The sequence below is a fragment of the Procambarus clarkii genome, chromosome 40 (assembly GCF_040958095.1).
Source record: "Procambarus clarkii isolate CNS0578487 chromosome 40, FALCON_Pclarkii_2.0, whole genome shotgun sequence".
In the NCBI taxonomy this organism is placed as follows: Eukaryota; Metazoa; Arthropoda; class Malacostraca; order Decapoda; family Cambaridae; genus Procambarus; species Procambarus clarkii.
The window spans coordinates 28,708,660-28,721,749 of record NC_091189.1 but is presented as its reverse complement, the minus strand read 5'-3'; the positions used below and the strand labels follow the sequence as shown (position 1 = coordinate 28,721,749).

Here is a 13,090-nt window from a genome sequence, read left to right as displayed (position 1 = left end):
CGGGCTATGGTGAGCCCGTAGTGGACTTACCTGGCACAGGAGCGGGGCTGTAAATTGCTATTACAGTGGCCCAATCACAGGTGTATGGCCCAACCACCGTTTGTAAGACTTGCAGCTGACGCTGTGGTAAGGTGGACTTCACATGGTTGCTAGCCGTTGTGTCGTGCAGGAGGCCGGGCTTATCGTCGCGGGTCTGGTAGAGTTGTTCTTTACTATATTTCGTCGATGGTCTTTTTCACTGATTTTTTTCAGGCTCGGATCTTCAGGCTCCAAGAAAGTGGCGACTTCAACGTTGAGGTGGAGGTGCCTGGGCCGGTGCCAGCTCCAGCAGAAGATGTGGTTTTTCTCTATGATATTTATGAATTCTTGTCTTCGGAGATAACCAAGGGAGATTGGAGGATGATTGCCATTGCAAAGCAAACATCTGTGTTTCTGACGTGCAGACAATAATGGTGATCGGCTGAACCGAGGCTACAGTCTTGAGTTTTTGTTTAAATTTGCTGGTGGAGTGGGTGTACTTATAGCACCGGAGGCACTGGTTGACGTTGTAGAGACGTTCCATCTTCACACTGAATGACTGAATGTGGCTGACGAAGCTGTAGTCAATTTCTGGTGGCCAGGATAGCCGAAGCGATTTTCTGGAAGGTGAGCTTCAAGGAGCAGAATTTGTTGAATTGAGTTTGATGGGACTGCAAGCTCAGGTTGGAGTCTTCGAGGTAGGTCATAAAAACTTATCTGCGTCACCTTGTTCCACGGGATGAGTTTACTAATTATGACAGTTCGAGCAGCAAGGTACTGCCGTGGGAACTTGAGATGGTGGTGGCGAGTCTCGCTAAAACCACAGCGGGGAGACTGCGGGTTGTCGACCTCCTGCTTGCTTGAGAAGTAAAACACGATGTCCGTGCCTTCCTGTCCATGTCGTTAAGTGTTACGCCGCCGACATCTTTGAGGAGCTTCAGGAGGGAGGTCTGAGAACGCCTGCTCGTCGAGGGGAGTACCCCGGACCTTGTACCGCAAGGTGGTGATCTCGCTAGTGGACGAGGCATTACTTTATGAAATATGACAGGCGACATGTCAGTCGTCATAGTAAATTTTAACATCTGTTTAGCAAGTTAGCAAGAGACTTCACAGAATGTTATCCAGCATATTTGAGAGGAAGTTCAGTGTTCAGCTACCACTCAATCTCGATACTAAAATGTATTCAAGAACCTAAATAAACTGTCGGGAAAACTTACGAGAAAGCAAATTTGTGCAGCTCCTTGGAATACCAAGGGGGGGGGGGTGTCTATGCATGAGTAACAAAAACCAGGCAGGGTTACTTTGCCTGCCTGCTTTCAGCGCATCTTATCTCGTGACCAAGCTCTTCCTCCACACTATACTGAGTGCCTGTGCTTCTGGCACTTTGCATTTCTTTACGAATATTTAATTCCAGACTCATAGAATTCAATATTCATAAAGAAATGCAAAGTGTTAGTAGCACAGGCACTCAGTATAGTGTGGAGGAAGAGCTTGGACACGAGGGAGATACCAGATGCATTTAAAAGTAGCAGACATAGCCCCTGTGCACAAGGGAGGGAGCAAAGCATTGGCAAAGAATTATAGACCAGTTGCACTAACGTCCCACATAATAAAAGTATTTGAGAGAGTGATCAGGAGTCAGGTCACTAGAGTCATGGGAAACCAATGACCTCCACATCCCAGGCCAACATGGATTTAGAGCGGGAAGATCATGCCTCTCACAGCTACTTTACCATTACGACAAAGTCACTGAGGCATTAGAAGAAAAACAATGCAGATGTTGTATACACAGACTTTGCAAAGGCATTCGACAAATGTGACCATGTGATAGCACACAATGAGGTCAATGGGAATAACTGGTAAAGTAGGATGCTGGATACTATTTCCTGTCGAACAGAACACAGTAAGTAAAATAAAATTCGAGTCCAAGCGCAGTTAAAAGCTCTGCACCTCAGGGTACAGTCCTTGCACCACTGCTGTTCCTTATTCTCATCAGATATAGACAAAAATAAAAGTCACAGCCGCGTGTCATCCTTTGCAGATGACAAATCAGCATGAAAATTATCTCTGCTGAAGATAATATCTGCTTGAAGATTTTCAACAAGTTTTCGACTGGGCAACAGAAAATAAAATGAGGTTCAACAGTAAAATTGCAGGTACTCTGGTACGGGAAAAATGAGGATCAAACAATGCAGGGTAGAAAACACAATCGAATCTTCCCATAGTAGAAAAACAGCATGTCAAGGATTTGGGAATAATGATGTCCGACGACTTAACGTTTAGGGAGCATAACCAAGCAAATATTGCGTCAGCCAGAAAAAAAAAATGATCGGATGAATTACGAGAACTTTCAAATCCAGGGATCCCATCACAATGGTTGTACTCAAGTCACTTTTGTTCCGTCTTGAGTCCTACTCAGTACTTACTTCCCCCTTCAGAACAGGAGAGATTGCTGAAATAGAGGGAATACAGAGAACATATACGGCACGCATAGATGCGATAAAGCACCTAAATTATTGGGATCGTCTCAAAGTTCTCCAAATGTACTCACTAGAAGAGACGAGAGAGATACCAAATAATATACACATGGAAAATACTGGAAGGCCAAGTACCAAATCTACACAGTAAAATAACTTACAGTAATGAACGATATGGAAGAAAATGCAGAATAGAACCAGTGAAGAGCAGGTGCGCCATAGGTACAATCAGAGAACACTGTATAAACATCAGAGGTCCACGGTTGTTCAACGTCCTCCCAGCGACTAAGAAATATTGCCGGAACAGTGGACATCTTCAAGTGGAAACTAGATTTTTTCTTCCAAAGAGTGCCGGACCAACCGGGCTGCGGTGGGTATGCGGGCCTACAGGCCGCTCCAAGCAACAGCCTGGTGGACCAAACTCTTGAAAGTCAAGCTTGGCCTCGGGCCGGGCTTGGGAGTAGAACTCTCAGAACCCCATCAACCAGGCCTCGGTAACGCCAGAGGTTGGTAGGCCTTAGTAACAATCCACAACATTGAATTCATATGTCAATAACGAAAAGCAATTTTGCAAAACTTAAAGAAATTTACAACGTATTTGCACAATACTTTAAATTAGTATGAACAAAATTGTAGCTTCAATTTTTCTAGACTGAAATTTCTACTCTTTGACAACCTGATCACAACTAAATGTGCTGGGTTCAAATCCACAGGAAGCCAAGGCATCTAGACTTTCTCTCGCCCGATTTCTGTCCAAGTAGGTGTTCCTAGCACCCAGGCGTTATAAAATAAGTATCAAGTCCTCGAGGACGGTATTCCGCCTCTGACCTCGATAAACTTAAGTACAGGCCTTTTGTCCTCTGCAACAGCAATTTCTGTATATTGCACTAGGCGACCTCTATCACCTTCAATACATTAGAGCTTACGTACAAGCCAACTAATACAATGTTTATAAACTTTACGTCATGAGCAATGGGGTCGTTTGACATTTAACTTTAGCAATGCCTCAACTCGTCCCAGACATCACCCAGCATTCCATCCTTACCCATACAAAATTATCAGAAATATTAATTTATGACTGACAATTTGTGTGTAATGTAATAATTTTTAACCAAGCAAATTTTAATTACTAAAGCAATAAATATTAATGACTTTAGTAGACAAGTAATAATATGCAAGGGTCCAAACTGACCGTTAACAGCATGGTCGGAGCCGTGGGTGCCAAGATGGCTCCAGCGTATCTCAGAGTATTTGTAGCAGTAGACGGAGAGGTCCGAGGCAGACGGGGTGGTGCACCTGGGGGCGTCGACGTCCACAGGCACCAGTCTGGCCACCTGTACGCCCTCCCTCTCCCCACTCTCCAACACCACCGACACCTGCAACACCGGTGGGACACCACATTAGGGTACAAGTCACAAGGTACATGATGTTCCCGAACCTATTTTAAGACGTCCCTATCCAACCTAGACCAAACCGAGTTAATATAGCCTAACAAATATAGCCTATGACGTTTAGCAAAGAAACACTAGCTTTTTCGTTTTGTTTGTCTGATCTGCCTCTTATGGGCAGAAAGGCCTTCTACAGTAACCAATATTCTTACCGTCTAGCTATTTGCCATTTAGTAAATTCATTAAACCAGCTCAACAGCTAAATAGTCGACGACTAATATTTGATTATATTTAAATACCAAAGACAATGGAGAGACTTTCCTTCAGTTGGCGCGCCTGGAGGGGGATGCTTGTGGTGGCACTACCGTTGGCACTGCCCAGCCTCAGGTCCACCGGGGAGAGGCAGGAGCTGCTCCTCGCCGGCATGGCCCCCACCCCACACGCCACCAACCTATACAAAATTCAATTTTTAACATTACGGGCTCACCCTAGCCCGTGCTACATGGACATTTGGTTCCGAGTAGCTTAAATCTAAAAACATTTAATTTATAATTTCTGCCAAATAACCATTAAACTTAATACAAGCCAGTAAATCATAAGACAAGCAGCACTATGAAGTTTTAATTTATTTTTTTGAGTCCTAGTCGTACAGATGCATCAGGCTTAGTTAACGCTTACAGGGTTACTGATGGGTCCTCAAGTTGATCAGTTACCCGGTCACCCTTTAGTGGCCCGTCTGGAGGTTAGGGTCATGGAATACTAATCCTCAACGAGAGAAAGTTCAGAAGTTATAAAAAGTGGCGTAAATTAAAATTAGAGACTGTCTGAAAATTATATTTTCGTTCATTACTTAAGACGCTACATTAACGAAACCAAAAGTTAGAAAAACATTTCGCGGGTCGCTTTAACTTGCTAGACTAATTTTTGGGTTTAGTTCTTTAGCAAATTATATGGTGTAATTTTCCCCGCGACCAACCACACGACGGGTTATATGAGGCATAAAATAAAGTCCAGCGTCCCTCCCAAGCCAACGTTACCAACACAGCCTACCCTCCCAAGCCAACGTTACCAACACAGCCTACCCTCCCAAGCCAACGTTACCAACACAGCCTACCCTCCCAAGCCAACGTTACCAACACAGCCTACCCTCCCAAGCCAACGTTACCAACACAGCCTACCCACCACAACTTTTGCCTCACATTTAAAATGTTAAAAATTCAGAAACAGCTTACTTGCCGAGGCGGCGTCATCCATAAGTCATTTGAACGTGTAGGGGAGGGGGGGGGGGGGGCGGTACCCACCTGCCGTAGTAAACAAATAACCAGGAGGATACAGTAAGTGACAAAGCACTGGGAAGCTCTACTCGCACGACCGTCGGGATCAACATACAAGTAAAATACTTAATAAAACCTACTTAATTTGACTTTAGACTGGAGGATGGGTTGTTTAATGTCCGTAGCACTTAACAGTAACTAGGTTGAATCTGCTCTTCCAGCAGGTTGAACAGTCCCGCCGGAAGCTTACCCCGTCCTAGGGAAAACTGGGTCTAACCGGCGGAAAATCATTAATCCCGGATATTAGTTTCAATTAAAAATAAATTACTGTCCCGAACAGTAATTCAGTAATAACGGGGGCCAGATAGCCGAGTGGACAGCGCTCTGGTCTCGTAATCCTAGGGTTCAGGTTCGATCGCAATGATGGTAGAAACAAAATTGGCAGAGTTTCTTTCATCCTATTGCTGCTGTTACCTAGCAGTAAAAAAGGTACCGGGGAGTGAGACAGCTGTTACGGGCTGCTTCCTGAGTGTGTGTGTGTGTGTGTGTGTGAAGGGGGAGGGGGGGTAATTAACAGTTAGTAACAGTTGATTGACAGTTGAGAGGCGGGCCGAAAAAGCAGAGCTCAACCCCCGCAAGCACAACTAGGTGAATAGTAATGTTTAGTTTAATTTAGTACATCCTAATTTAGAGTATAAAAATTAGATTCCACTGAACATTAGGTGTTTCTATCCCCCAAATCATGAATTTTATGCTATAAAACTATATTGAATAATGCTCGTTTTCCATTACATATCCACGTTTTATAGGCCTATATTACGCGGCTAAAGAAAAATAACCACGAAACGCTCTTTCAAGCCTAATCCAAAATTGGTGAAGGGTTGTAACTTACAGGAGGCCGAGGAGGGCAAGAGAGACGCGGACTGTGAGAGCGGTCATGATGGACTGATGGCTGGCTCGCCCTCACACCTACCAGTTGGGACTCTCACCTCTTACCTGCTGTCTGATTGGCTGCTGCTTCCTCCCTGCCTCGCTCATTGGCTGTTGTTTCATAATTGGTTTTGTAAATAACAATTACCAGATCTTTCATTGTCTTCTCCGGTCAACACGATCTCCTAGTCCGCTGTTTTTTTATTTACCCCTTCGAAAAAATGGAATGGTTTTGCCTGCAAACAAACATTTGAACCTAAACAACCAACTTACCCTATCGAGGCTGATGAGTAGAAAACGTCAATATTCCGGTGCTTGAATTTTTAATATTATGTCGTATTTTTAATGGATTAGTCGATTCCATTAAAAATAGGAAGTATTAGTCCTGGACAATGTTTAAGGCTGAAATATACTCGTGGGTTGGTCATTGTTGCGCCTTAGTAACCCTCCAGAGGTTGGTAGGCCTTAGTAACCCCCCAGAGGTTGGTAGGCCTTAGTAACTCTCCAGAGGTTGGTAGGCCTTAGTAACCCTCCAGAGGTTGGTAGGCCTTAGTAACCCCCCAGAGGTTGGTAGGCCTTAGTAACTCTCCAGAGGTTGGTAGGCCTTAGTAACCCTCCAGAGGTTGGTAGGCCTTAGTAACTCTCCAGAGATTGGTAGGCCTTAGTAACCCCCCAGAGGTTGGTAGGCCTTAGTAACCCCCCAGAGGTTGGTAGGCCTTAGTAACCCCCCAGAGGTTGGTAGGCCTTAGTAACCCCCCAGAGGTTGGTAGGCCTTAGTAACCCCCCAGAGGTTGGTAGGCCTTAGTAACCCTCCAGAGGTTGGTAGGCCTTAGTAACCCCCCAGAGGTTGGTAGGCCTTAGTAACCCTCCAGAGGTTGGTAGGCCTTAGTAACTCTCCAGAGGTTGGTAGGCCTTAGTAACCCTCCAGAGGTTGGTAGGCCTTAGTAACCCCCCAGAGGTTGGTAGGCCTTAGTAACCCCCCAGAGGTTGGTAGGCCTTAGTAACCCTCCAGAGGTTGGTAGGCCTTAGTAACCCCCCAGAGGTTGGTAGGCCTTAGTAACCCTCCAGAGGTTGGTAGGCCTTAGTAACCCCCCAGAGGTTGGTAGGCCTTAGTAACCCTCCAGAGGTTGGTAGGCCTTAGTAACTCTCCAGAGGTTGGAAGGCCTTAGTAACCCCCCAGAGGTTGGTAGGCCTTAGTAACTCTCCAGAGGTTGGTAGGCCTTAGTAACTCTCCAGAGGTTGGTAGGCCTTAGTAACCCTCCAGAGGTTGGTAGGCCTTAGTAACCCCCCAGAGGTTGGTAGGCCTTAGTAACCCCCCAGAGGTTGGTAGGCCTTAGTAACCCTCCAGAGGTTGGTAGGCCTTAGTAACCCCCCAGAGGTTGGTAGGCCTTAGTAACCCTCCAGAGGTTGGTAGGCCTTAGTAACCCCCCAGAGGTTGGTAGGCCTTAGTAACCCTCCAGAGGTTGGTAGGCCTTAGTAACCCCCCAGAGGTTGGTAGGCCTTAGTAACCCCCCAGAGGTTGGTAGGCCTTAGTAACTCTCCAGAGGTTGGTAGGCCTTAGTAACTCTCCAGAGGTTGGTAGGCCTTAGTAACTCTCCAGAGGTTGGTAGGCCTTAGTAACCCCCCAGAGGTTGGTAGGCCTTAGTAACTCTCCAGAGGTTGGTAGGCCTTAGTAACCCCCCAGAGGTTGGTAGGCCTTAGTAACTCTCCAGAGGTTGGTAGGCCTTAGTAACCCCCCAGAGGTTGGTAGGCCTTAGTAACTCTCCAGAGGTTGGTAGGCCTTAGTAACCCCCCAGAGGTTGGTAGGCCTTAGTAACTCTCCAGAGGTTGGAAGGCCTTAGTAACTCTCCAGAGGTTGGTAGGCCTTAGTAACCCTCCAGAGGTTGGAAGGCCTTAATAGGTCTCCAAAGGTTGGTAAGTTTTAGTAACCCTTCAGAGTTTAGTAGGCCTTAGTAACCCTCTAGAAGTTGATAGGCCTTAGTAACCCTCTAGAAGTTGATAGGCCTTAGTAACCCTCTAGAAGTTGATAGGCCTTAGTAACCCTCTAGAAGTTGATAGGCCTTAGTAACCCTTTAGAAGTTGATAGGCCTTAGTAACCCTCTAGAAGTTGATAGGCCTTAGTAACCCTCTAGAAGTTGATAGGCCTTAGTAACCCTCTAGAAGTTGATAGGCCTTAGTAACCCTCTAGAAGTTGATAGGCCTTAGTAACCCTCTAGAAGTTGATAGGCCTTATTAACCCTCTAGAAGTTGATAGGCCTTAGTAACCCTCTAGAAGTTGATAGGCCTTAGTAACCCTCTAGAAGTTGATAGGTCTTAGTAACCCCAAGAGTTTGGTGGGTTTTGTCCAGGGCTGTCGCCGGATGAGGTTGTGTTGACCTCGCTTCTCAGTTTTGACCCGGCGCTTGGTGTGACTGTACCTGTTGTGAGGCCTCACGGCCGTGCCGGCCTGTGGTATGGAGCCGCCCTTGCCTCCTGTCCGCCGTGCTGACACAATTGGGCTGGAATTCTCTGGGTTGGCGACTTACCTGGCCGTGGAAGTGGTGTCGATTGACCTGCTGCAGGTGGATGTGGAGGTTTTGTGCAGCTTATCTCCAGTCGCCGGGCAGTGGTGAAGCACACTCCCAGGATCACCCAAGACTGCAGACACACCTTCCCTGGCAGCACGCGCAGAGGCCTCCGGGACCTCCAGAGGGGGTAAGTCCTCCTCCTGGAACAGGGTAACACTGGCAGCACCACAATCATGGCAACCTGCAGCAATGTGCCCGGAGAGGCCACACTGGAAACATGTCCTGGGCTGGCCAGCGTAGAAAATGTAGACATTAAACCCCATAAGCAGAACGGAGGACAGGATCGGTGACCTGAGGCACATGGTGAAAGTACAGGTCCCATTTGAGACGCCCCGGGACAATTTACATGAGGACAATTCATGTAAACATATTAAAACATTATCATGCTAGAGAGGAATTAGAACTGCCTTCAGCGAGTCAAATTCCTGACTCAGCGGTGCTGACTCATGGCTTAGGCGACGAGTCAGGGGATGAGGATGACCCTCTGTCATCTTTCATCAGTAGTCAGGTGCAGTCTCGTCACCCCCATGGTAACGAGATCTCGCACTGTACAGTAACAGTAACTTCCTTGGTTAAGTATCATTTGGTATTCATTAGAATTTCCTGTAGAGGCAATGATGTGATTTTATTAACTGTACTTAACTCGGGTAGCAGCTTTTACAGTGCTCTGGGGTTCCACCTTCCATCAAACCCAGAGTTATAACTATGCTTCCGCTATGTTGTTGTCTGTCTGTTCCCAGGTCTGATTGGTACACCGAACCAGTTGTTCCAGCCTCACGTGAACCCTTGTCTGTAAAGACCCAGGGGGTGGGGAGCACATTACACTAAGCCCTCCCTCTCCAGACCCAGTATCTCACACACTAGTTACTTTGGGGTAGGTGACATCACACCAGTCACCCGGCCGACACCTCACGTCACTAACGAGGTTGTCAGGGCCAGCAGGCTGTCCACATTGAAGCAGTCACCGGATGTCAACGTGATCAACACCGTGGGGTAGCTGTCTTGAGGTCACCACTACCCACCAGCTGCACCGTCAACACTGCAGCCATACCAGCAGTGTTGGATGAGACGTCAAGAGAATGGGCGAGCCAGTAGCAGTACTCAAACATTTCTCGTCGGAGATGCTCAAAGCAAATGTAAGGAGCATGAGTAGAGAGTACCGGAGACATCCCACTGAAAGCAACCAAGAGTTGTTTAAAACTGTGTGTCAAGTAGCCAGGGAAGAGAAGATTAATGAGCGGGAAAGACAATGGCTTGAGTTCGCTAGCTTTATTGGACGGGAAACATCTGCAAGACAAGTGTGGCCAAAAATTCAGATAGCTAAGGGGGGCAGAACCCGGCCTGCGGCTCACAAAGACCCCCAGGGTAAGGCTGAGGAACTAATTCACAAGTGGAGTGATGCAGCATCCTCCTCCTCCCTCCCTGCAGAAGTAAGCAGGGAACAGCTCCTCTGACATAATAATAATAATAATAATAATAATAATAATAATAATAATAATTTATTTAGGAACAGTACATACATAGTTGCAGAGTTACAGTACAAACATTCTGTTAGATTTAAAGATAGAGGTAGTACATACAATACCTAAAGCCACTAGTACGCATAGCGTTTCGGGTGTAATGACCGCTTACCCTGTCGTAATAACCGCGGCCTTTATTGTAATAACCCAATGTTCCCCAGTATTAATCCTGTTATCGTGTTATCTCTCGTGATCGTAATATACGCTCTCTGTTGTACATCCCTGTCTCTCTCCACTCAATACCCCAGCTTAACACTGTTACCGTCCAGCATGACCCCTCACTGGACTGCCACGTATGTAAGAGGAATATTAAATGAGGAAGATACACCAAGGACAAGGGTTATTCGCTTATTACTAATTATAAAATAAAAACCATTAAAGCACTGCCACCACCTTCCCGACCAACCATACCTGAATGTGTCTATCACCGATCCCCCAGGAAGGCAAGGAATCAGTAACCATGGGACTCCGGGTAATATGAATTTCAGAAATAAATTTTGGAAAATTAGTTTGTGTAATTTACGTTACTTATTTGAATCCAAGGGCAACTTTAGTATCTATTAATAGTAGGAGAACATGGGGGCTTCCAATACAACACCTAAAAAATGACAAAGTAGCAAAATATATCAAAGGGGAGTTAAGTGAATACCATTGGACAAGCTATACAATTTATTTTATGAAACATGCAAATTAAGACAATTTGAACACATCACCTATTCTATTTCCCAAGAGGCACAATGGATATTTACCGAGGACACAAAACTCAAGTGCTACTATACCTTAAATACCCGCACTACGGCCACGATGTTGATGGCTGCCCTCAGCCCCGAGGATACGGGCTTGCGGCCCTGTTCCTAATACACTCCCAAGACACACTGATGAAATTTAGTTTTTCCAACTTATTGCTGGGAAGGATTACTCCTCCCACCATCTAATACAGCCCCAGGGCTCCACCCATATTTTTGGCAATGGCCAACCATTTAACACGTAGGCCTGAGGTCTGGCTCTCTAGGGCCAACAAGGACTTGGCCCTTATCTCAGGCCAATCACCTTCACTGATCTGCCGTGGAAAGCTACACGAATTCCTGAAGATTGAGTCAGCTCTCCCCAGCTAAGAGAAGGGGGACAAGGCGCCTCTATGGGGCCCCAGTACACCTGCGAGCAATGTTTACAAAACTGATAATTTATGTTCAAGCCTGTCTCCTCTAAGATCAAGGGTAGGGACATTTGACTCTGCCTGGTATGGGGAAGAGGCCGGTGAGAGGGGAAGAGAGGGGATGAGAGGGAAATATCTGAGTGGGGAAGTTGAGTGGGAGAAGCCAAGGTATCCACGACCACCCTACCCTCAGGTCAACCTCTTGACCCTGACAAATGGGCGACAGGGGGGGGGGGAAGAGGAGGAGACGAATGACGGCCAAGGGGAGGGGAGAAGGAAGGAGGGGAGAGGGAGAAGGAAAGGAGGGGAGAAGGAGAGGGAAAAGAGGGGAGAAGGGAGAACCAATGAGCTGAGCCCCAGATCATTACAACTCCCCCTCCTCGGAAATTAAGAAATTTGTGTGTAAAGCAAGTTACACACACTTTTCTTATCCAGAAATCCTGCCCTACCCTAACCATTAACTCCAAAAACAACATTTTTAACCCAACACTATATTAAACCAATGCCTCAAAACAAAAGAAATTATCTAATCCTAACTAATTCCACCCAATACTCCAACAACAATAACGGCACACCCAAAAGGTGCGCCCCAGCATGTATTTATACCTATCAACACAACAGTAATAATACGTTAACCATAAGGACAGAGACCGTCCCTATAATCCTGGCTGTCCACTTGGATGCAGCCCCATACCCTTCCAACTACCTGGAAGACAAAATATCCTATACCTGTCTTGATATAGTAACAAATAACTGGAGAAATCCCAACCTAACAATTACTAACCAGCTAAAATCAGCTGATAGCCTTCAGCTATCCCAGTATTCCACCTGGAATAAAGATCAAACACATCACACAAAACATTAAATAAAAAAAAATCAATGTCATTAAAAAAAATTAACAAAATTATAAAATTATATCAACATAGAAGAACACTACCTCTCAGGGACCTAGTGTTCCACTCCACACCTGTGGCAACTGTCCACCACAGCGCTTCCCAATCTTAAAATCTAAAGAAAATACACAAAAATATTTTTATTATTAAAAAAAATTCAATGTCCACAGACATGTCCCTTAACCAACAACAACACTCTGGATATAAGTTCCTCAACTCCTAATATCCCAGAGTTCATATTCAAGTCCACAACAACAGCGGGTGTACACATTTGTCAGACTGTGTACCACATCCTTATTGTTCAGTTAACCACAAAAAAAAATTAAAAAAAAATATATGTATAACTATCAGTATCTAGGATCTAGAAAAATCTAGATAAAGTTCCCCACTGATCAACGTTTCTAGAGATCCTACTAGATGGTTCTCAAACCCGTTCACTCATACAACTTATCTAGAGACAGGGTCATTGTCTAATGTTCCCTTTCTAGATTTATTTCTCTATTTCACTAGTTCTAGTTTTCAACATTTAATACTGGTCCAGAGAACTTTCCGAAAGTGTATAGGTGCTTACTATCAGATGGAAAATTAAAAGTTGAACTGTTCCGAGTTACCACAGTTTACTATATTAATAGCGTTTATTTGTATATGAAACTTTTCTATAAATATTTTCTCTCGTTCGTTCCTGTTGACATTTCGTTGCTGTAGATTCCGGCGACTACCTCATGTTGCTTGAAGATCCTGGTCGTCTGGAAGTTCCATTTCCGGCCTCGGCCAACTACGGACAGTACAGGGGGTCTCGTACTGCCCGCACCTGACTTGAGTGACAGCTGACAGCTGGCGGCGGTCAGCTCAGGTGGACCCCGCTAA

General features: G+C 45.6%; 1 protein-coding gene across 1 annotated transcript in view; it reads right to left on the bottom strand.

Moving 5' to 3' along the window:
* Positions 1-6,171, bottom strand: part of LOC123758006 (uncharacterized) — a 28,858-nt gene extending 22,687 nt beyond the window's left edge. Inside the window, exons 1-3 of the mRNA XM_069338911.1 lie at positions 6,050-6,171; positions 4,207-4,334; positions 3,688-3,873 (exon numbers count right to left, since the gene is read on the bottom strand). Of these exons, the coding sequence (XP_069195012.1) occupies positions 3,688-3,873; positions 4,207-4,334; positions 6,050-6,096 (361 nt within the window). The 5' untranslated portion in view covers positions 6,097-6,171. The remainder of the gene's footprint in view (positions 1-3,687; positions 3,874-4,206; positions 4,335-6,049) is intronic.
* Positions 6,172-13,090: the final 6,919 nt, after the last annotated feature.